Source organism: Schistocerca cancellata, chromosome 6 (genome assembly GCF_023864275.1).
Source record: "Schistocerca cancellata isolate TAMUIC-IGC-003103 chromosome 6, iqSchCanc2.1, whole genome shotgun sequence".
NCBI classification, from domain to species: Eukaryota; Metazoa; Arthropoda; class Insecta; order Orthoptera; family Acrididae; genus Schistocerca; species Schistocerca cancellata.
The window spans coordinates 184,111,781-184,137,247 of NC_064631.1; the positions used below are offsets into that span (position 1 = coordinate 184,111,781).

The following is a 25,467-nucleotide window of genomic DNA, read 5'->3' on the forward strand; positions in this document are numbered from 1 at the left end:
ATGTATAAACAAACACTGATGCAACATTTAAAAATTATGAGAGAGTATAAATATAGCCGGCCGCGGTGGTCTAGCGGTTCTAGGCGCGCAGTCCGGAACCGCGCGACTGCTACGGTCGCAGGTTCGAATCCTGCCTCGGCCATGGATGTGTGTGATGTCATTAGGTTAGTTAGGTTTAAGAAGTTCGGGGACTGATGACCACAGATGTTAAGTCCCATAGTGCTCAGAGTCATTTGAACCATTTGAGTATACATATAAATAACGCATAACAAAGACAGACTCTCGACGACAGCAAGGAGTTCCTGTACGGAAACTGGATTTGAATATTTGGCGCATATATCAGTCAATTTCTTATTTCTTCTGAAAGGCAGTTCAGAGTGAAACATAATGAACATACACTCCTGGAAATGGAAAAAAGAACACATTGACACCGGTGTGTCAGACCCACCATACTTGCTCCGGACACTGCGAGAGGGCTGTACAAGCAATGATCACACGCACGGCACAGCGGACACACCAGGAACCGCGGTGTTGGCCGTCGAATGGCGCTAGCTGCGCAGCATTTGTGCACCGCCGCTGTCAGTGTCAGCCAGTTTGCCGTGGCATACGGAGCTCCATCGCAATCTTTAACACTGGTAGCATGCCGCGACAGCGTGGACGTGAACCGTATGTGCAGTTGACGGACTTTGAGCGAGGGCGTATAGTGGGCATGCGGGAGGCCGGGTGGACGTACCGCCGAATTGCTCAACACGTGGGGCGTGAGGTCTCCACAGTACATCGATGTTGTCGCCAGTGGTCGGCGGAAGGTGCACGTGCCCGTCGACCTGGGACCGGACCGCAGCGACGCACGGATCGCACGGATGCACGCCAAGACCGTAGGATCCTACGCAGTGCCGTAGGGGACCGTACCACCACTTCCCAGCAAATTAGGGACACTGTTGCTCCTGGGATATCGGCGAGGACCATTCGCAACCGTCTCCATGAAGCTGGGCTACGGTCCCGCACACCGTTAGGCCGTCTTCCGCTCACGCCCCAACATCGTGCAGCCCGCCTCCAGTGGTGTCGCGACAGGCGTGAATGGAGGGACGAATGGAGACGTGTCGTCTTCAGCGATGAGAGTCGCTTCTGCCTTGGTGCCAATGATGGTCGTATGCGTGTTTGGCGCCGTGCAGGTGAGCGCCACAATCAGGACTGCATACGACCGAGGCACACAGGGCCAACACCCGGCATCATGGTGTGGGGAGCGATCTCCTACACTGGCCGTACACCACTGGTGCACGGTACATCCAAACCGTCATCGAACCCATCGTTCTACCATTCCTAGACCGGCAAGGGAACTTGCTGTTCCAACAGGACAATGCACGTCCGCATGTATCCCGTGCCACCCAACGTGCTCTAAAAGGTGTAAGTCAACTACCCTGGCCAGCAAGATCTCCGGATCTGTCCCCCATTGAGCATGTTTGGGACTGGATGAAGCGTCGTCTCACGCGGTCTGCACGTCCAGCACGAACGCTGGTCCAACTGAGGCGCCAGTTGGAAATGGCATGGCAAGCCGTTCCACAGGACTACATCCAGCATCTCTACGATCGTCTCCATGGGAGAATAGCAGCCTGCATTGCTGCGAAAGGTGGATATACACTGTACTAGTGCCGACATTGTGCATGCTCTGTTGCCTGTGTCTATGTGCCTGTGGTTCTGTCAGTGTGATCATATGATGTATCTGACCCCAGGAATGTGTCAAAAAAGTTTCCCCTTCCTGGGACAATGAATTCACGGTGTTCTTATTTCAATTTCCAGGAGTGTATATCGGCAACGCTTAAGAAAGTATTACCCGAGTGCCTATCGTTTTTCAGTCCAGTGTTCACTGAATTAATGTAGCAGTTCCTTCTGAATTAGTCTGTGTTGTCAATAACAAACCCCATGATGGAGTATTCATGTTGTAACTGGTATAAGTGCAGATATGTCTACTCGTGAGTAAAGACGGTGAACTGAAGAACATTACATCAGAATTTACGTCACTTGCAGACTAATAATTATAGACATTGCTTATCGTATGTTTTTTGGTTTTCTTAGTAACTCCAGATACATGTGGCAAGAGCAAGCCATTAATGTTTTTTTTCCCCTGAGCAGCACGTCAGGTGTTGAAGTGTGGACCCGTGGACGCGAAAGGTTCTTTCATAGGGCTAGCGAGAGAAGTAGGCAACGTAATAGTGCAGAACGGCCACCCAGGAAACATCAGGTCCTTAAGATTGCGACCTGTATGACAGAAGGCTGTTCGATACATGTAGAAAACAACCGACACAAGAATATGTGTACGTATTAAGATACCATCTATAATGATATCTGCACTTATACCCGTTACACGGTAGATTTAGAATCTACATCTACATCCATACTCCGCAAGACATCTGATGGTGTGTGGCGGAGGGTACCTTGAGTACCTCTATCGGTTCTTCCTTCAATTCCAGTCTCGTATTGTTCGTTGAAAGAAAGATTGTCGGTATGCCTCTGTGTGGGCTCTAATCTCTCTGATTTTATCCTCATGGTCTCTTCGCGAGATATACGTAGGAGGGAGCAATATACTGCTTGACTCCTCGGTGGCCGGCCGGAGTGGCCGTGCGGTTCTAGGCGCTACAGTCTGGAGCCGCGTGACCGTTACGGTCACAGGTTCGAATCCTGCCTCGGGCATGGATGTGTGTTATGTCCTTAGGTTAGTTAGGTTTAAGTAGTTCTAAGTTATAGGGGACTAATGACCATAGCAGTTAAGTCCCATAGTGCTCAGAGCCATTTGAACCATTTTTATAAAACGTGTCAAATGTGTGTGAAATCTTATGGGACTTAACTGCTAAGGTCATCAGTCCCTAAGCTTACACACTACGTAACCTAAATTATCCTAAGGACAAACACACACACCCATGCCTGAGGGAGGACTCGAACCTCCGCCAGGACCAGCCGCACAGTCCATGACTGCAGTGCCTGAGACCGCTCGGCTAATCCTGCGCGGCGAACCATTTTTTGACTCCTCGGTGAAGGTATGTCCAACAAAAGTCCGTACCGAGCTACTGAGCGTCTCTGTTGCAAGTCTCCCACTGGAGTTTATCTATCATCTCTGTAACGCTTTCGCGATTACTGAATGAACCTGTAACGAAGCGCGGAGACACAAGAACGACGGCCTACCACACATCGTTGTGACCGTCGTTTCCTGAGCTAAGAATATTCTTCGTAAGTGCGTAGAATTCTCCCAAAATAAAAAAAACGATACGGCACATTAGAGTGGAGGTAAGTAAAGTAAACAAGTCTTCACGTTTCGGTATCAGAGGCAGTGGACACCATTCTTGTATAGAACACGGCAAAATCCAGTTCCTCCACAAACTCTTTAGTGTGTTACTTTCAAGATTTTTTTAAAAATCACATGTTTTATTTAGTGGCATTAATTGATGTACAACAGTAAAAAGGATCTAGAACAGAACGCTGGGGTGCTCTTTACTTCACGTGAACTTGGACATGTTCAAACCTCATGCCCGTATCTTGACAGTGGAGATGCATCTTTGCTACCAACTTTCCAGATGTGAAGTGAACCATTGTTCAGTACTATCCCTAATCCCGCACTTATGCAGAAGTATTACTAAAGAAAATACGTGCTGTCCTCAACGTATCGTTTAGCTCGGATAGTGTCCAACATACTAAAGAATAATTCGTATTTCATTGGATGCTGTCTTCCCGAATCAAAACTGGGAGTTTGACAGCAAATTATGTGCAATGACATGTACCACTACTCTCCTACAGATTGCATTTTCAAGAACTTTGGAAGCACTGGTCGCTTGGAAATTGGCCAATAATTCTCATAATTCTCTCTCTCACCTTTCCTATAAAGCAGCTTCACTAAAGAGTATTTCAGTATGTCGGGAAACTGGCGCACTGCGCAACTGACTGGTACGGAACTAATGTATGGTGCACTGATCTTCATTATCTTACTTGAAATTTCATAGAACCTATGGGATCTTTATTCTGTAGTTAGTTAATACTTGTTTCCTTAAGCTCATGTGATGTAGCTGTCATGGAACACCAGCTTTGAAGAGTTCCGCACATTTTCCTCACCAATACAATTTTTATTTGGATTGACGACTACTGATAAGAAACGATTACGAAATATTTCTGGTGCATCACAAACGGTTTTATTCTCATACAGGTGAGGAGCAATACGTTGGTCACCCACATTCAGTCTTAATACCTCTTTCGCAATCTCTCATGTTTGTTTTATTCTGCAGTCGTTTATTCTCTTGAGGTAATGCACTGTGTTAGCTTTTCCAATGACATTCCTCAGCAAGTTGCGGAATATTCTGCAGTGTGACGATGACTGTACTTCATAATATGATACAGCTCCACTTTTCTTCTGCATGGTGTTCTAATTCTATTTGTTATCCACATTTGTCGATTAGTACTTCATGTTGCTTGCAGTTCTTGTAAAGGAAACGAGCTATCCAAGAACTTCATAAACGTTTGAAGTAGCATATTACGGTCACATTTTTTTGTTTTCCGTAGATTCTTAGTTGCTTCAAATTTCATAGAGGTATATTCGGTCTTCGCAACTAAATGAAAGACAGTTTGCTTTCGTTTCTTCTATTTCTGAACCATCTTCAGCGAACTGTAATACCTGTTTGCTTTCTGTATATAGCTAACAAACTAATTATATAGCATTTACACATATGTTTCTATATTACGTGTTCTCTTGGTAATCTCTTGTTTTTCAGGCTAGAAACAAATTTCGTACCACAAGTTTCGTGAGCTTAAATTATCGTTTGGTGTTACCTACGGTGTCTAGCGTTGGTAATGCATGTGTGTCGACCTGGAGGCACATTACGTGGTCTGCATACTCTAGATAACCGATTCTCGGCTTTATTTCAAAACTTCACAACCAATGCGTACTGAACGGCATATTTACAGTATGTAGCGTTGTCAACTGTCGCTGTGTGTTTATGCTTCTACTTTTGTTTGTGTTGTGCTGTGTATACGTGGTTTTATATGTGTTGCGTGTGTGTGTGTGTGTGTGTGTGTGTGTGTGTGTGTGTGTGTGTGTGTGTATGAGAGAGAGAGAAAGAGAGAGATATCAATTTATTATTTAGTGTGGTTATGTTTTACACCTCTGTTTGTTACTATTTTAGTGGCTAACATGATCAGTGCGTTATTCCTTATATTGATTTCCTCTTTAGTTACTTTCATTTAAATTTCAAGGGCTATTTATGTACGGAAATTTTCCAGTAGTGTGAAGAGCTTTTTGTTGTAATTGGTCACCCTACTAATTTTCATGTTCTGTTCCATGTTCGATGGTTCATGGCTACGTTTTATCAGGTGTTTGATAAAGGTATTTTTATGCTTCCAGTTTCTTATGTTCTTTAACCTAGTTTTTAAATTCCTTCCTCCCATTATCAGATACACTGATTCACTTTCTTGACACTCTAGCTGGTATATATACCTGCTTCTTCGTATTTATCGGATTTGTCTGTTGATGTGACTGGAGTGTGTTTCTTCTTCTGTGAACAATGTGCTACTGCATGTGTTGATTTGTGTTTGTGTGTTGAAATGATTTCTTTGTGTTGGCCATGTCATAAGTGTTACTGCTTTGTTTTTCCGCGTTTGCTGTAGGCTCTGCATTCTATGTTGTTTGTGTTCTCTGCTTGTTTCCATTTTTCCCTAGCTGTGTTTCGATTTTGTGGTTCAGTCTTTGTACGGGATTTGTAATCATTCTCTTCGTCTACTAGTTGTACTGTTCGTAACAAATTTTCATAGTTTTCTGTGCTGAGTAGGGTGTTACTTAGTCTGCGTAGCATCTGTCACGGGGCTGGTAATTTTTTATTTTGGTGGTGGTTGGACGCGACAAGTGTCTTTGTGACCGCTGCTGTAAGCTTTCTGAAGATGTCATTGAATAATGTATTACATTCATTATTCAAGTTGTTCTGTGTTGTAGACTTCTTGTCAAGTTTCCCCTTCGAGATAGGCCTTCATGCAGCGAATAAGCCGAAATTTCATACCGTAAAAACACTCACTGTACCTGCAACCAGCACTATCTTCCCGCCGGCCGCTGTGGCCGAGCGGTTCTAGGCGCTTCATTCCGGAACCGTGCTGTTTCTACGGTCACAGGTTCAAATTCTGCCTCGGGCATGGATGTGTGAGATGTCTTGAGGTTGGTTAGGTTTAAGTAGTTCTGAGTCTAGGGGACTGATGACCTCAGATGCTAGGTCCCATAGTGCTTAGAGCCATTTGAACCATTTGAACCACTATCTTCCCTAGGAAATGAAAGACTAAAAGGATGATGCGAGTTGTTTCGTCAAACGTAACAGATCGGGTCGTTCTGCTGTCTCTTTACAAGGTTTGGAATCACTGACTCGTAACGTCACCTAGCAAATGTGGTCTCTGAAACAAAGCATTCAGTCTTGAGGACCGTAGTAAGCACCCTGCTAGTATAAATAATGAACCAAGCTGTCACGCAGACCTAGTGTTTGGCAAAGTTCATGGTTCTGTTTGTTTCTGGACTTCGACATTTTGAATTTCACATCACCTATATCCCAAATGAGCTGAAATCTTTCACAGTTTTCTCTTTGACATGGAATGGAAAGAAATTAGCGGGGTGTCGTTGGGTGGGGGGGGGGCGGTAATTTGGGGAATATGATACGTGAAAAGTATTCGGATGCCCCGATCTTGTAAGGAATTGACCACTATATGCCACGAGAGGCGGACCCGCCAGTATAAAAGGAAAGGGGGAGGGGTTATTTTGTTGCCAGCAGAGATGTAATAACTGAAGAATGGATCTGCTGCAAGGGCTCAGTGATTTCGATAGTATAGCGGTGACTGGATGCCACCTGAGTAACAAATCCATCAGCGACCCTTCGAAAGTTGCCCAAGACGACTGTTGATGTGATTGTGAAGTGGAAACGCGAAGAACAGGCCAAAGCAAAACCAGGACCAAACAGTCTTCATGTACTGATCAACAGTAGCCGTCGAACATAGTCTAGGGTGGATGTAAATACAACACGAAATCAGCATAAGAAATAACTCTAGTTCCAGGGTGCTATTAGCTGTCGAGCGAGCACAGTGACTGTGAGTAAGGTGTTAAATTGAAGAGGTACAACAGCCAAGCAACTCCTCATAAGCCATGCATTTAAGTAGTCATTGGTAAACAACGCTTGAGCTGGTGTAAACAGCGACGACCCGGGACAGTGCATGACTGGAAACGAGTGATTTTGAGTGATGAATCAGGATGAACCCTGTGGATATTAGAAGGAAGTGTTTGGATTTGGGGAAGGCTTGGTGAACATTACCTTGTAGGGAACGGTCTCCGCACTGTGGAAGAATGCCGAGGTAGTTCTTATCGGTGAAGAAGAAAAGAAAGAGATGATACCAAAATCCTATAGACTCTGTCTTCTCAACGTTCTTTGAAAAATTATTGTGCAGAAGAGTATAAGTGAGCAAACTACTACAAGGGATGAGCCCTCTCCAAAGTTGGTTCAGAAGAGGCAAGTCAACTGAAGACACAATTAATAAGTCGATCTCGCTAGCGAAAGATACAGATTTTGCGTGTGCTTTGTCGATGATGACAGATACTACTGGTGCTTTCGATAATCTGTGGTCACCATCTTTCTTTGGCCGCCTTAGAGAGCTGGTGAGTTCACAGGCGCTGTACAGCTGCCTGATAATCTATACCCGCCGTAGGCATAAAACTTAAATGTGACCAGGAAACGAAATGACGAAGACCATGACAAAAGTATATCCGCAGGGATCAGTGTATGGTCCAGAGTTTTGGTATACAGGATTCTAACCACTATTACAGACGCCACAAGACTGCGGTAACGCAAGCGCACTGGTAGCATTTGCAGATGGGATGCTGTTCGTTGTAAGCGATGACTCCAGAACTATAGAAGAAAAATATGACGCAGCGGTCTGTGAGTTTGAGGGATGGTGTAGAAGTGTGAGATTGTCACTAGAACCTCATAGAACCGCGTATCTCTTGCTGCAAGGGAACCTAGCAGGAAATCAAATATAAAATTAAGCGATGTAACTTTTACAAGAAGCACAGTACAGAAGTGCACTAACGAGCCGTAACTTTGCATACCATGTAGAGGAGGCAGGCAGAGGAACAAAATTTTATCTATTGCAAATTGGAGGTTTCGACTTTTCATGAAAACAATCAGAGCATACCACCAATCTGTATTAGCGTTAGTCGTTGGATATGGCGTGAGTGTTTGGGCTCATTGATAGCAGCTCGTGAAGTCAGTCATTAGTCATTAGTCAGAGGAGTTCAACTGGGGGTACTACAAAGAGTAATGGGTGCCAACTGCACTACCCCGAATGATGCTCTAACTCTAAGAATATGTCCACTGGACACGAAAGTTAGGAAAAGTGAGTGTACGAACGATAATTAGAACTCAGAGTTTGTTGATGTTGTCAATCAGGAGATACGCGATCTGTTGCACATTTTTTGTTTATATTAGTCATGAAGTCAAGACTTCACACGAAATCTTCTTTATTTGAACTAATTACTAGCTAAAAATCTAGCCATATTCATATCATAAAACAGTCTTGATTAGTGTTGGTTCCATTACGGTTCACACATGCTAAAATCTTTCTTAAAACGGCAACATCCGTACACGACACAATTAAAAACAGCTTTTCATTGATCGTGGCCATTTTAATTGAACGATGGTCATGAAACAGAGGCATTACGCCGTTACAACTTAGTAATTGACACAGTCAGCATTTACATCACTTTGTAGCAAGTGACTAGATTGTTAGCCGAAACCTCTTATCATTCCAAATAAAAAAGGTTTCGTGTGCGACCTTCACTTCATGGATTTTCAGTCCCCCAACCCCCAATTCCTCCCTTCCCCTCCCCCCCCCCCCCCGAAGAAAAGAAAATAAAACAGAGTTAATACAGAATGGCGTACTGCAACAATAGCAAGAGGAACGGGACCGTTCATGCGCCGGGAGGAATACAGGAATACGTACGTATTTCTCCCTAACATCAGGGAGAGACTAAAATTGGGACTTCTGCAGCCGTCGAATGGACAGATGCATCACTTGACTGGTCAGGGCCCATATGCTATGTTCTAGACAAGGTCAAAAGGCAGACTACTGATACCTGCTCCTGCGGTAATCTGGCCGCTCGAGAGCACACACTGTGGGGCTGCACGCTCTACGAATCTGGAGCAGGTAAAGGTCGTCAGGCATTAAGGACGAGATTCCCCAAAGCAGCACTAAGGGATGAGTCAAAGTGGCGCATCTTTGACAATACTGCAGCCACGGTATACACGCAGGCCAAGGAAGACTTCACAAGGCACTCAACCGCACAACATTACGCCACCATCCCGGCTAGAGGATGCACTCTGCAGGTAGAGACAAGACAGTTGAAGTCGGCGACCACTTAATGAAATGGTTTTGAAGAATCTACATTGCGTTGGCACAAGTGAAACGTACAGATGCTTGCAAGGCGGAAACGCTGCTGAAGTGCTGCGGTAAGCCTAAGCCATGTAGCAGATAATAGCTGTTGACCGACGCACTGTGAGGGTGGATCCGGCAGCGGGAACTAATATGAATAGTTTATATGCACCCTGATAAATGACCATAAACAGAGCAGAATCTGTGGCACTGAGGTAGTATTAATTGCTGTGTTACTGGTTAGAGAATTTTCTTTAGGGGAGTTTCGTAGTGGCAGATAATAATTGTAGCAGTTGTATTTTGTAGAATTACCAGAAAGAAATAAGGTAGAAAGGGCACAATATAGCGAGTGAAAAGCTATTTACAATTTGTACAAAAACCAGATGGAAGTTATAAGAGTCATGGGACATGAAAGGGAAGCAGTGGTTGAGAGGCCGGCCGGAGTGGCCGAGCGGTTCTAGACGCTACAGTCTGGAACCGCGCGACCGCTACGGTCGCAGGTTCGAATCCTGCCTCGGGCATGGGTGTGTGTGATGTCCGTAGGTTAGTTAGGTTTAAGTAGTTCTAAGTTCTAGGGGACTGATGACTTCAGTAGTTAAGTCCCATAGTGCTCAGAGCCATTTGAACCATTTAGTGGTTGAGAAGGAAACAGGGTTGTAGCCTATCCCCGATGTTATTCAACCTGAATATTGAGTAAACAGTAAAGGAAACAAAAGTAAAAATTGAGTAGGAATTAAATTCCATGAAGAAGAAATAAGAACTTTGATGTTTGCATGGTACTGTAATTCTGTCAGAGACAGGGAAGTACTTGGAAGAACAGTTGAATGGAATGGACAGTGTCTTTAAAGGTGGATATAAGATGAACATCAACAAAGGAGGATCATGGGATGTAGTCGAATTAAATCATGTGAGGCTGAAGGAATTAGATTAGGAAATGAGACGCTTAAAGTACTAGGTGAGTTTTGCTATTTGGGGAGTAAAATAACTGATGATGGTCGAAGCAGACAGGATATAAAATCTAGACTGGCTATGGCAAGGAAATAGTTTCTGAAGAAGAGGAATTTGTTAACATCGAGTATAGATTTAAGTGTCAGGAAGTCGTTTCTGAAAGTATTCGTATGGAGTGTAGCCACGTATGGAAGTGAAATATGGACGGTAAATAGTTTAGAGAAGAAGAAAATAGTCGGTTTCGAAATGTGGTGCTACAGAAGAATCCTGAATATTAGATGGTTTGATCACATAACTGATGAGGAGGTATTGAACAGAACTGGGGAGAAGAGGAATTTGTGGCACAATCGGACTAAAAGAATGGATCGGTTGGTGGGGTACGTTCTGAGGCATCAAGAGATCACAAATTTAGCACTGGAGGGAGTCTGAAGGGTCAAAATCGTAGATGGAGTACAAGACATGAATATAGGAAGCAGATTCAGAAGGATGTAGGTAGCAGTAGTTACACGCAGATGAAGAACCTTTTACAGGATATAGTAGCATGCAGAGCTGCATCAAACCAGTCTCTGGACTGAAGAGACAACAACAAAAACATATTCATACAGGGTTATTCTAAATGATGAATCCATTACCAAAAATTCGCATGTATTCAAGTACGAATCCAATATAAACAAAATTTATACCAATAAAAAGAGGAAGTTTCGAAGTCTTTGGCGGTCGGAGGCGGGCGGGCGGTGACGGTTTCACATGTGGCCGCTACAGTACGCGCGGCAATAGGACAGTCATTTCCTTTCACTGTCAGTTGTCAGTGAGATAGCCACTGTAGAGCACAAGGTCTTCTGCGTTCTTGAGTTCGCGAAAAGTGAGCCGCAAATTGCTGTGCAGCCGGCATTTCGTACCAAATTCGGTATTCAACCACCAAGTCGCAAAAGCAGAAGTCATTGGTTTAAGCAATTCAAACAGACTGGGAGTGTGTGCAAAGGAAAAAGCACAGGCCGACCACGTGTCTCAGAGGATGATGTCCGACGGATTAAAGAAAGTTTTGTGCGCAGTCCCAGTAAGTCTACCAATAGAGCCAATCGAGAATTTGGAATACCCCAACCAAGATGGCGTTTGCCGTACAAGCTCTACCGATTACAGCTTTTGCAGGCTCTCAACCCCAAAGACAAAGAGAAGCGTCTCGCATTTTGTGGATGTGTGCTAACAAACATAGAGGATGACACATTTCTACAACGTGTAATTTTTAGCGATGGAACCACGTTCCACCTTAGTGGAAAAGTCAATATACACAAAGTTCGCATATGGGGTTTGGAAACTCCACATTCACCATTACAACGGAAAACGTGTCCTTCGCCTTATCCCGTAAAAAGGTTTATTGACCATTTTTCTTCGCGGAATGATCTGTAAAGTGAATCACGTACATGGACATGTTGGAACGATGGCTGTTCCCTCAAGTTATGTAAGATACCCAGGACTTCATTGTCCAACAGGATGGAGCTCCACCCCATTGGCCCTGCGATGTAAGAGACTTTTTGGACGACTCCCTTCCTCAGCGCTGGGTCGGTCGCAGGGGCTTGAGGACCTGGCTCTGCACTTCTGGCCATCGTGATCTCCTCATCTCACAGCCTGCGACTATTTCTTATGGGGTTATGTGAAGGAAGCTGTTCATGTCCCACCTCTATTAACAACTCTGGACGATCTACGGACCAGAAGACTGCTGCCGTGCACTCAGTAAAAGTGTGGGACGAGTTTGGCTACCATGTCGGTATTTTCCGTGCAGCCAACGGTGCCCATATTTAACATTTATACCATTTATCACATTTCTAATTATCAAATAATTATTAAAAACTTCTTAGTTACGAATTATTAAATTTATTAAATTGATATCAAGCATTAGAAAAAAAACTTTGAAATTCCTCTTTCCATTGGTATAAAGCTTGTCCATTTTGGATTTGTACTTGAATAAATACGAAGTTTTGAAAATGTGTCCATCATTTAGAATAGTCCTGTACATTATTGTCCACAAAAAAGTGACTGTATGGCGAATGTTAAGCACTCCGTCTTCAAGCGGCAGGTGGCCCATCGGGACCATGCGACCACCGTGTCATCATCGGCTGAGGATGCGGACAGGAGGAAAATTACGAAGTTTGTGGGAAGATCTTATGGGATCAAACTGCTGAGGTCATCGGTCCATAAGCTTACATACTGCTTAACACAACTTAAACTAACTTGTGCTAACGACAACACATACACCCATGCCCGAGGGAGGACTCGAACTTCCGAAGGAGGGAGCAGCGCGAAAGGTAACAATACGCCTGAGACTGCGCGGCTACCCAGCGTGGCGCGGATAGGAGCGGCGTGTGGTCAATACTCCGTTCTCCCGGTCGTTATGATGGTTTCCTTTGACTAGAGCCGCTACTATTCGGTCGAGTAGCTCCTCAATTGGCATCACGAGGCTGAGTGCACCCTGAAAAATGGCAACAGCGCTTGGCAGCGTGAATGGTCACCAATCCTAGTGCCGGCCACGCCCGACAGCGCCTAACTTCGGTGATCTGACGGTAAAAGGTGTATCCACTGCTGCAAGGCCGTAGCATGGCCAATGTTAGCTTTCCAAATAAAAGGTTGTAATACGAAGAACAAATAAATAAATAACAATACTGCTTTCAGCTCTTAAGAATAAGCTTCCATTTATAGAAATTGTCCCCGACGCAACTGGAGCCGTCATAAAGGTGAAGAATGTGCACTCCCTAATTATTGTCCACTAACAGGTATCCAGATACTTTTGATCAGTAGTATATAAGACCCATCTAAGCACATTCAAGACGACAGTGGTGAGATATATTGAACCCAGCGGTATGTGTGTCCTGGTGAAAGCTATGAATAAACTGTGCATATCGTCTTTTGGCCCAGTCGGACAAATCCACAGGCAGAGTGTGTCGATAGGGGGCGTAGTTATCTCACACGTTCTTGTCGCTCAATAAATATTTGTCATGATTTCGTAGTGTTTACAAATGAAACATCAATAGCTTCAAGCGCTACGGTGCGCCTGTGGGAAAGCGGTTTGAGCTCACCTGTCTTGGGAAGATCTCCAGCGAGGGCGAGCAGCGCACACAGGTAGAGGGACAGCTGGGTCACACTGGGCGTCGACCGGCGGCCCTCAGAGGTGGCCGGCCCCCAGCACCGATGTGCCAGCCAGCCTGCAGGCAAAACACTCACCTTCACTATCATGCGGAAATCGGGCCTACTTGTTACAGTACTGGAGTGGTCGTAGAGTCCGTAATTACAGGCGAAGAGATAGTGATCTGAATGTAAAATCAAGAATAGTATAGAATTAAGTAGAAGAAATAAACTAAGCCAAGAATTAATTAGAAGAAACTAGTACCAGTAATTGAATATCGAGTCAGTGAAGCCAGCTATCCAGCTGTAGCGTGCCTCATACCAGTGAAGTAATATCGATCTGTTTCTCGCATAGGGCGCTGTTCCCTAACGTATGGCTTCATACTACGGCGACAGGACCAATCCTTTGGACCATGTTACTATATGCCACCTTTTAACTGAGTTAGTTTTTTATTACGAAGAGCGGACGGAGGCAAACAGATGTGCGTATGTCTCCTCTATCATGGGTAGTGGTGGTCTACTGGGTATAGAAATATACTCGGGTTCTGGGGTTTCTTGTCCAGTCCCTGATAGGACACGGGATTTTTACTCATTCCAGTCTTTTCAGGGCGGTCAGACATTTACTCAGGCTCCTGTCTGGACGATCTCTGTGGAACTTTCACGGGGTTAACCCCTTAACCTAGAACCACATGTGAGATTCGTGGTCCGCCATCCGGACCAAATGTGACTATGGTGAGCCTGGCCCGTGGTACTACACTACTGGCCACTAAAAATGCTACACCACGAAGATAACGTGCTACAGACGCGAAATTTAACGGACAGGAAGACGATGCTGTGATATGCAAATGATTAGCTTTTCAGAGCATTCACACAAGGTTGCCGCCGGTGGCGATACCTACAACGCTGACTTCAGGAAAGTTTCCAACTGATTTCTCATACACAAACAGCAGTTCACCGGCGTTGCCTGGTGAAACGTTGTTGTGATGCCTCGTATAAAGAGGACAAATGCGTACCATCACGTTTCCGACTTAGATAAAGGTCGGATTTTAGATCATCGTGATTGCGGTTTATCGCATCGCGACAGTGCTGCTCGCGTTGGTCGAGATCCAATGACTGTTAGCAGAATATGGAATCGGTGGGTTCAGGAGGGTAATACGGAACGCCGTGCTGGATCCCAACGGCCTAGCAGGCGAGATGACAGGCATCTTATCCGCATAGCTGTAACGGATCGTGCAGCCACGTCTCGATCCCTGAGTCAACAGATGGGGACGTTTGCAAGACAACAACCATCTGCACGAGCAGTTCGACGACGTTTGCAGCAGCATGGACTATCAGCTCGGAGACGATGGTTGCGGTTACCCTTGACGTTGCATCACAGATAGGAGTGCCTGCGATGGTGTACTCAACGACTAACCTGGGTGCACGAATGGAAAAAAGTAATTTTTTCGGATGACTCCAGGTTCTGTTTACAGCATCATCATGGTCGCATCCGTGTTTGGCGACATCGTGGTGAACGCACATTGAAAGCGTGTATACGTCATCGCTATGGTATGGAGTGCCACAGGTTACACGTCTCGGTCACCTCTTGTTCGCATTGACGGCACTTGAACAGTGGACGTTACATTTCAGATGTGTTACGACCCGTGGCCCTACACTTCCCTGCGAAACCCTACATTCCAGCAGGATAATGCACGACCGAATGTTGCAGGTCCTGTACGGGCCTTTCTGGATACAGAAAATGATCGACTGCTGCCCTGGCCAGCACATTCTCCAGAGCTCTCACCAATTGAAAACGTCTGGTCAATGGTGGCCGAGCAACTAGCTCGTCACAATACGCCACTCACTACTCCTGATGAACTGTAGTATCGTGTTGAAGCTGCATGGGCATCGAAGCTCAGTTTGACTCAATGCCCAGGCGTATCAAGGCCGTTATTACGCCAGAGGTGATTGTCCCGGGTACTGATTTCTCAGGATCTATGCACCCAAATTGCGTGAAAATGTAATCATGTGTTCTAGTATAATATATTTGTCCAATGAATACCCGTTTATCATCTGCATTTCTTCTTGGTGTAGCAATTTTAATGGCCAGTAGTGTAGTTTGCATAATTTCTACATGATCTAGTAAAAGTTAAAGGAACAAGATTGAAATGTAACTAAAACCAAGTAGTTGACGTCAATACGAGCTGTATTGTTAGCCAAAACTAATTACCAATCAAAATAAAGATGATTTCATGTGTGACCATCATCAGCTAAGTGTGAGCTTGATAACTTAGAATCGTGATGAGGCTGTGTAAGTCTTCGACCTAACTGAAGCAGTTAACATTTTCTTTTGCAGCTTTATTTGCAGAATGATCTAGAGTAGGGACTGGTAGGAATTTAACGATTTCTTTATTTCCACTGGAACTTGATATGTGGAAGTGTGACCGGCCACGAGATGCTTAATTTGAGTTAGAATGTTTCCTTTCCTAGTGTGAATGCATGTGTAATTGTCTCTTCCCATGCGTGTAATTCTTTTTCGTGCCGTTCGTCATTTAATCTTGAATTTTCTGTGCTTCTGATGCTCGCTTTGATCATATGAACCATTTGTTACAACGAAAAAATCGAGTCTTCAGCTTTTCCCGTTCGTTAATTCACCAGCACTGCTGCATTACTCTCTATCTTTTTCGAACATGTGTTGGTTACTTAGTCAATTTTTCAACCGTTTATGTTAATTTGCATGTTGGTACCTTTGTTATATTCAGAGTTTCCGTATGTTTGTCTTTTGGCTTGACCCTTTTGGTGCCGTGCCCTTTCTTTAGTCTGCCGGGCAATTTGCTGACCCTTATATGGCTTAAATTTGTCAGTTCTCTTAAAGTACCGCGTAAAATTTTGGAAGGTAATTTAAAACCATTCCGCTAGCTTGGAGATTTAAATTTGTGTAAACATTTTTTACCAGTTACTACATTTGTGCTAGTCGTTGGTACACTTTACCTTCATAAATCTTGCTTTAAATTTCTCAGCTCTCCAAAACGACCGTGTTAAATATCGTCTCTGTAATTTAAGCCTGCTGTGTTAGCCTGGTATCATTTTGGTTCATTCTTCTAAGAACTGTTGATTTCTAAAAGATTATTTGTGTTTTGCTATTGGTTTTTAATGAAATTTGTTTAATAAATGTGAATTAAATTGCAAATAATGAATGACGTCATAACCTGGGGCGTAGGGCTTCCATGAATTTTCGTTAATCTAGCTTGTCGGAGCTTAATAGCCATATGGGCGTATTGACAGTAAATTAACTTCGTTTAATTTATGAACGTTGATACCACAATCATATAACAATGCCGTGGTGTATGCTAACTGGCTTCACCATTCAACATACAGCAATGTTTAATTTAGTGTTTGCCACAGCTAGCTACACAGATGAGTCCATTACACAATTACACAACAACCACAGACAAAGCGGTCAGAAGCAGTCTGAAAAGCTTTTAAGGGTGCTGCAGGGTAGATTGTGCTTTAAAAAAAATCAACTTTGCGTCTCTTTCGAATTAATTAGCATATGAGTTAACCAAGCAATTCGTTGCTTACGCAGATTCAAGTGACACGCGAGGTACTATTAGCATCAGGTGTTATCGTAGTGTAGTTGACAGTGCACGAGACTGCTCAGCATTAGCGTGGGTCAGAATCACCGTCCCATGTCCAATTTTTGTATCGACCTCTTGTTCGGTTCTAGGAAACCCAAAAAAGAACGTCTTTGGGGTCACCGTACCTGGCGGTCAACTTGACTTTTTCTGGAGCAACAACATGATTAGCTAATTTCAATGCCAATTAACTCTGAAACGCTGCAATGTGTCTTTTTTTTTCTTGACACTTACTCCTCAGCACTCTTAAATACCCTTACAAGCTTTTCAGATTGTATCTGCCCAACCTTTATCACTAATTACTTTTAAAGTGCGGCAATAATATCGTAGGACGCGAGCGAGGGCAGAGAGAGAGAGAGAGAGAGAGAGAGAGAGAGAGAGAGACTGCATTATCTGAAGCAATATTTATTATGAAACAGCGATCAATCGTGAGTGTATGATTCATAAAACCCAACGACAGAGGGCATTAAGAGCATTACAGTGTGTGGTATCACTTGGTACGTCTCACAACTTGTGTTATTAGTATGTAACAAGTATTGTATTTTGTTAAATACAAAGAATTCACTTACTACTAATTAACACAAATTCACTCTATTATTCGTGGATTTCCAGTCCATTTATCACATGTGCATTTTGTTCCACTGCTGTCTAACTACACGCATGTGGTTATTTGTTGTTGTTGTTGTTGTTGTGGTCTTCAGTCCTGAGACTGGTTTGATGCAGCTCTCCATGCTACTCTATCCTGTGCAAGCTTCTTCATCTCCCAGTACCTACTGCAACCTACATCCTTCTGAATCTGCTTAGTGTATTCATCTCTTGGTCTCTCCCTACGATTTTTACCCTCCACGCTGCCCTCCAATATTAAATTGGTGATCCCTTGATGCCTCAGAACTTGTCCTACCAAACGATCCCTTCTTCTGGTCAAGTTGTGCCACAAACTTCTCTTCTCCCCAATCCTATTCAATACTTCCTCATTAGTTATGTGATCTACCCATCTAATCTTCAGCATTCTTCTGTAGCACCACATTTCGAAAGCTTCTATTCTCTTCTTGTCCAAACTATTTACCGTCCATGTTTCACTTCCATACATGGCTACACTCCATACAAATACTTTCAGAAATGACTTCCTGACACTTAAATCTATACTCGATGTTAACAAATTTCTCTTCTTCAGAAACGCTTTCCTTGCCATTGCCAGTCTACATTTTATATCCTCTCTACTTCGACCATCATCAGTTATTTTGCTCCCCAAATAGCAAAACTCCTTTACTACTTTAAGTGTCTCATTTCCTAATCTAATTCCCTCAGCATCACCCGACTTAATTCGACTACATTCCATTATCCTCGCTTTGCTTTTGTTGATGTTCATCTTATATCCTCCTTTCAAGACACTGTCCATTCCGTTCAACTGCTCTTCCAGGTCCTTTGCTGTCTCTGACAGAATTACAATGTCATCGGCAAACCTCAAGGTTTTTATTTCTTCTCCATGGATTTTAATACCTACTCCGAATTTTTCTTTTGTTTCCTTTACTGCTTGCTCAATATACAGATTGAATAACATCGGGGAGAGGCTACAACCCTGTCTCATTCCCTTCCCAACCACTGCTTCCCTTTCATGTCCCTCGACTCTTATAACTGCCATCTGGTTTCTGTACAAATTGTAAATAGCCTTTCGCTCCCTGTATTTTACCCCTGCCACCTTTAGAATTTGAAAGAGAGTATTCCAGTCAACATTGTCAAAAGTTTACTCTAAGTCTACAAATGCTAGAAACGTAGGTTTGCCTTTCCTTAATCTTTCTTCTAAGATAAGTCGTAAGGTCAGTATTGCCTCACGTGTTCCAGCATTTCTACGGAATCCAAACTGATCTTCCTCGAGGTCGGCTTCTACTAGTTACTCCATTCGTCTGTAAAGAATTCGTGTTAGTATTTTGCAGCTGTGGCTTATTAAACTGATTGTTCGGTTATTTTCACATCTGTCAACACCTGCTTTCTTTGGGATTGGAATTATTATATTCTTCTTGAAGTCTGAGGGTATTTCGCCTGTTTCATACATCTTGCTCACCAGATGGTAGAGTTTTGTCAGGACTGGCTCTCCCAAGGCCGTCAGTAGTTCCAATGGAATGTTGTCTACTCTGGGGGCCTTGTTTCGACTCAGGTCTTTCAGTGCTCTGTCAAACTCTTCACGCAGTATCGTATCTCACATTTCATCTTCATCTACATCCTCTTCCATTTCCATAATATTGTCCTCAATTACATCGCCCTTGTATAGACCCTCTATATACTCCTTCCACCTTTCTGCTTTCCCTTCTTTGCTTAGAACTGGGTTTCCATCTGAGCTCTTGACGTTGATACAAGTGGTTCTCTTATCTCCAAAGGTCTCTTTAATTTTCCTGTAGGCAATATCTATCTTACCCCTGGTGAGATAAGCCTCTACATCCTTACATTTGTCCTCTAGCCATCCCTGCTTAGCCATTTTTCACTTCCTGTCGATCTCATTTTTGAGACGTTTGTATTCCTTTTTGCCTGCTTCATTAACTTCATTAAATTCAATATTTCTTCTGTTACCCAAGGATTTCTAAGAGCCCTGGTCTTTTTACCTACTTGATCCTCTGCTGCCTTCACTACTTCATCCCTCAAAGCTACCCATTCTTCTTCTACTGTATTTCTTTCCCCAATTCCTGTCAATTGTTCCCTTATGCTCTCCCTAAAACTCTGTACAACCTCTGGTTCTTTCAGTTTATCCAGGTCCCATCTCCTTAAATTCCCACCTTTTTGCAGTTTCTTCAGTTTTAATCTACAGGTCATAACCAATAGATTGTGGTCAGAGTCCACATCTGCCCCTGGAAATGTCTTACAATTTAAAACCTGGTTCCTAAATCTCTGTCTTACCATTATATAATCTGATACCTTTTAGTATCTCCAGGGTTCTTCCATGTATACAACCTTCTATCATGATTCTTAAACCAAGTGTTAGCTATAATTAAGTTGTGCTCTGTGCAAAATTCTACCAGGCGGCTTCCTCTTTCATTTCTTAGCCCCAATCCATATTCACCTACTACGTTTCCTTCTCTCCCTTTTCCTACACTCGAATTCCAGTCACCCCTGACTATTAAATTTTCGTCTCCCTTCACTATCTGAATAATTTCTTTTATATCATCATACATTTCTTCAATTTCTTCGTCATCTGCAGAGCTAGTTGGCATATAAACTTGTACTACTGTAGTAGGCGTGGGCTTCGTGTCTATCTTGGCCACAATAATGCGTTCACTATGCTGTTTGTAGTAGCTTACCAGCATTCCTATTTTCCTATTCATTATTAAACCTACTCCTGCATTACCCCTATTTGACTTTGTGTTTATAACCCTGTAGTCACCTGACCAGAAGTCTTGTTCCTCCTGCCACCGCACTTCACTAATTCCCACTATATCTAACTTTAACCTATCCATTTCCCTTTTTAAATTTTCTAACCTACCTGCCCGATTAAGGGATCTGACATTCCACGCTCCGATCCGTAGGACGCCAGTTTTCTTTCTTCTGATAACGACATCCTCTTGAGTAGTCCCCACCCGGAGATCCGAATGGTGGTTATTTATGTAATTTAAATTCCGCTTTAGCTGTTATTGTCACTGTTTTGCTCTGCAGTCTGAAGACACACCTCCCTGCAATAATAAATTGGTCATCCCTTGATGTCTCAGGATGTGTCCTATCAACATCTTCTTTTAGTCAAGTTGTGCCAAAAATTTCTTGACTCCCCAATTCTGCTCAGTAACTCTTCATTAGTTATGTGATCTACCCATCTAATCTTCAGCATACTTCTCTAGGCCCACATTTCAGAAGCTTGTGTGCTCTTCTTGTCTAAACCATTTCTCGTCCACTACATTCCATAAACATGCTTTCAGAAAAGACTTCCTAACACTTAAGTCTATATTCGATGTTAACAAATTTCACTTCTTCAGTAACGCTTTTCTTGCTGATGTCAGTCCAGGCTTGATATGCTCTCTACTTCGGCCATCAGCAGTTACTTTGCTTCCCAAATAGTAAAACTCATCTACTACTTTAAATGTTTTGCTTTCTAATCTAATTCCCGCAGCATCTCCTCATTTAATTCGGCTACATTCAGTTATCCTGGTTTTGCCTTTGATGACGTTCATCTTATATCTTCCTTTCAACACATAGTCCATTCCATCCATCTGCTATTTATTTACTGTTACTAACAATTGCTATTCTTGATTATTAATGAATATAAAATTTTTGCTCACTATTCAGTTTCAATTAGACATTCAAATTTATAGCTGACTACACTGAATTATTCTGCGGAATAAATGCCTTTACCATAAAACATTGAACGTCAGGTAACACAAGTCATCAAATCGTTAATATACCAAAGAGTGTTGGCATGTCTGCGGATTGCAGTTCGTTAACAGAGCGAATAGCGCTCATATTATTGGCAGTACATGAGGCAACTACAGCAGTTGAAGAAATAATTGTACATTCATTAAGTAAACTGAATGCTCTGCTTGACAAATTTAAAACTGATGGAAAATCACTGATATGGGCAGCTGTAAGGGGCCATTACAACGTTCCAGTACAGCTGATTTTCGATTCGAAAAAAAAGCTAGAATCCAAAACTATTTGGGATTTCATTCGCCAAGGTATGATGAAGATTGATGTCATCTCATTAGTATTTGTAAGTGAAATTTGACCTACTTAATAGCCGGCCGGTGTGGCCGAGCGGTTCTAGGCGCTTCAGTCTGGAACCGCGCGACCACTACGGTCGCAGGTTCGAATCCTGCCTCGGGCATGGATGTGTGTGATGTCCTTAGGTTAGTTAGGTTTAAGTAGTTCTAAGTTCTAGGGGACTGATGACCTCAGATGTTAAGTCCCATAGTGCTCAGAGCCATTTGAACCATTATTTTGACCTACTTAATTGGAGGACCAAATTTTGTGTTTAGCTGTAACTGAATACTGCGCGACAGATCTTCATTTAGATAGCTCTGCAATTATTAATGTGCGTACTTAATTTGCACATAAGTTCCTCAAAAACGCTGTGCGTAGTTGGTTGTCCTCGTACATAGCTGGTGTTGTAGATTCTTACACACATTTCAAGGAAATCAATACAAATGTTTTATATGTTCCACCAGAAGTGACATTCACGTTGAGGTTATGCAATTGTAAAGGACTGAAAATGATCATTAGACCACAATTTTGCAGCAGAATAGTAAAAAAGAGTTCCAGCTTAGCTTGCTGTGAACTCTTCGAAGTATGAGAGGCTACGCAATACGACACTGTTCGTCTTTGTTACGCTTCATCATTCAGTGTTACTGCTCTGTTTGGTCTATATTCTCTTTTGAAATCACACTAAGTGAAGGGGTGACAGATTCAGGAGCAAAATGTCACAGCAGTCGTGAAGAGTAATTTATCTGCAGAGTACTGATACAAAATATATATATATATATATATATATATATATATATATATATATATATATATATATATATATATATATATATTGGCTTCGAAATATTATTTGAATGTGATAAGCCTCCTACTGTAATGAAAACAAATTAATCCAGGTCGATTGAAAGTACCAATTTACAGTTCCGGCCCCACAGTTGCTACTAGTCCTGCCCGAATCCAATATTTCCTTTGTATTGTCTGAGCAGAGCTGTAACTTACAGTGCTAGAAGCTTATTGTTCTTGCCTACTGCAGACTGTATTGCAGGTTCGTGGATATTTCCCATTCAATGCCTGCATTTGCTTCCTGCAATTTAAAGCTGCTAATCACTCAAAAATGTAAAATTGGATGACAGATGACATATTCATTCTGGCAATGATAGGATGTTAATTATAGTCGGCTCCGGGTTTTCCTGTACACTGAGCATTATACGCCCTTGATACTGACGCAATAGCAGCAGGTCTCTGTGACAATGGTGGCTGTAACACTGCTTGATCAACACCGTGCAAACAAACGTAAGGCGGCATTCACACAATGAGCGTAAGCGCTACATGTGTAACTGGTCCTGAGACATTTGGCTGATGTCGACAAGCGTAGCCAGATGAATATAAAAATTACTACAGTCGCATCAAAACACACCAATCATATCAGGCATATTTACAACTTTTTCACTTATTGAAGTATTATGGAACGGCAAAAATTTTCACGCTGTCCCAATCGAGGATTCCCTATCTAACAGCTATCAGGACAACAAAATTTTGTTTTTCAGTATTTCACATAATTCTTGGCCGAATTTGAAAGCCCGCATCTCGTGGTCGTGCGGTAGCGTTCTCGCTTCTCACGCCCGGGTTCCCGGGTTCGATTCCCGGCGGGGTCAGGGATTTTCTCTGCCTCGTGATGGCTGGGTGTTGTGTGCTGTCCTTAGGTTAGTTAGGTTTAAGTAGTTCTAAGTTCTAGGGGACTGATGACCATAGACGTTAAGTCCCATAGTGCTCAGAGCCATTTGCACCGAATTTGAAAGTTTTGAACGCTGTCATAATCTACTCATTCAGAGTTATACACTGAAGAGCCAAAGAAGCTGGTACACCTGTCTAATATCGTGTAGGCCCTCCTCGAGCACGCAGAAGTGTCGCAACACGACGTGACACGGACTCGACTAATGTTTGGAGTGGTGCTGGACTGAGCTGACACCACGAATCCTACATGGCTGTCATAGATCCGTGAAATGGTTCAAATGAGTCTGAGCACTACGGGACTTAACATATCTGGTCATCAGTCCCCTAGAACTTAGAACTACTTAAACCTAACTAACCTAAGGACAGCACAAACATCCATGCCCGAGGCAGGATTCGAACCTGCGACCGTAGCGGTCACTCGGTTTCAGACTGAAGCGCCTAGAACCGAACGGCCACACCGACCGGCTAGATCCGTTAGAGTACGAGGGTGTGGATATATGTTCTGAATAGCACATTGCAAGGCATGCCAGATATGATCAATAATGTTCATGTCTGGGGGGTTTGGAAGCCAGCGGAGGTGTTTAAACTCGGAAGAGTGTTCCTGGGGCCACTCTCTATCAATTCTGGACGCATTGTCCGGCTGGAATTGCGCAAGTCCGTCGGAATGCACAATGGTCATGAATGGATGCAGGTGATCAGACAGGATGCTTAAATATGTGTCACGTGCCACAGTCGTATCTAGACTGCTCCGGGCCAGCGACAATTGTGTAGTGAAGACACTTAAAACAAAACAAAAACTTGGAAGGAAAAGTGTATCTCGTAACGAAATAAATGTAAATGAACCTTATGTGTTTCACCGACCGCAAAGGCAGCATAAAATTTTCCTGCTTTATAGTAAATATTAAATTTAATCTTAGTATCAAGGACTTAACTCCTTAAATATAATGACTTCTATGCTATTAATAACTGAGAAGAACGCTCCTAGATTGTTTTTCTCTTCCTCTCTCTTCGCTTGTTCCTAGTAATAGGAAGCAACATATTGTACCACGAAAATAATGTAAGCATATATACTGTTAACCTTGTTAATATAGTACGTTAAAGTTTATATGTGAATTTTTTAAATGTACAGTGAGCACTCTGTCATGTTCCCTGCATTGAATTAATTTTTCTTAAAACGTTTAAAGCTCCACAATTTTAACGACCGCTGATTCAACGGACGCCATTCCGCGTCTTCTTATGAAGCGAAATCTTAGCGGATGCGCAGAGCTCGGCCACTTTAACATTTAACAATTTTTTTTTCCTGACAGCAATGAGTCGCAGCGGAGAGCCACATTAGTTTTCAGATTTTACTTTCCAGTTTACTCCGCAGCCTGGATATGATTTTAGGACGAGTATTCTTCGAGTGTTGTGTGGGTTCACAATAATTTCAGTATTTGAGTCCATGTTCTTAAGGTACAAATACGCCGAGACTAATTATATTACTGGTATATTTTCATTTGCATGTAATATTCTTGGAAGTAAATCAGTACATCACGTTTGATGATTTACTGCTCTGTTGTCAGTTATGTAGAAGTAAAAAGAATTTTGCAACAGTTTTCTCAAATACTTAAATAACTCAAAACTCAAAAATCAAAGTGTGTATTTGAATTTCTTTGAATGATGGATTTCAAGTAAAAATCATTTAACAACGTTCGCATATTGGACCACACAATTACACTCACACGTATTTTTAAAGGCATCAGAAAAATGAGAAAAATATAAATAAATAGATAATAAATATGCTCCTCTCGAAGAGCCACTTCAAGACGTATCAGGGGTCCCATATCTCTCCAACTGCAGTTGTATGCACAGGCCATGTATTCATGAGTTTGTCTCCATATCCGTACACGTCCATCCGCTCGATACAATCTGAAACGAGACTCTTCCGACCAGGCAACATGTTTCCTGT

General features: G+C 42.9%; 1 protein-coding gene across 1 annotated transcript in view; it reads right to left on the reverse strand.

Annotated features, from left to right (window-relative positions):
• LOC126191212 (hemicentin-1-like) overlaps positions 1–25,467 on the reverse strand; it is a 314,593-nt gene that overhangs the window by 163,932 nt on the left and 125,194 nt on the right. The window contains exon 2 of the mRNA XM_049932012.1: positions 13,449–13,574. Coding sequence (XP_049787969.1) covers positions 13,449–13,574 — 126 coding nt within the window. The remainder of the gene's footprint in view (positions 1–13,448; positions 13,575–25,467) is intronic.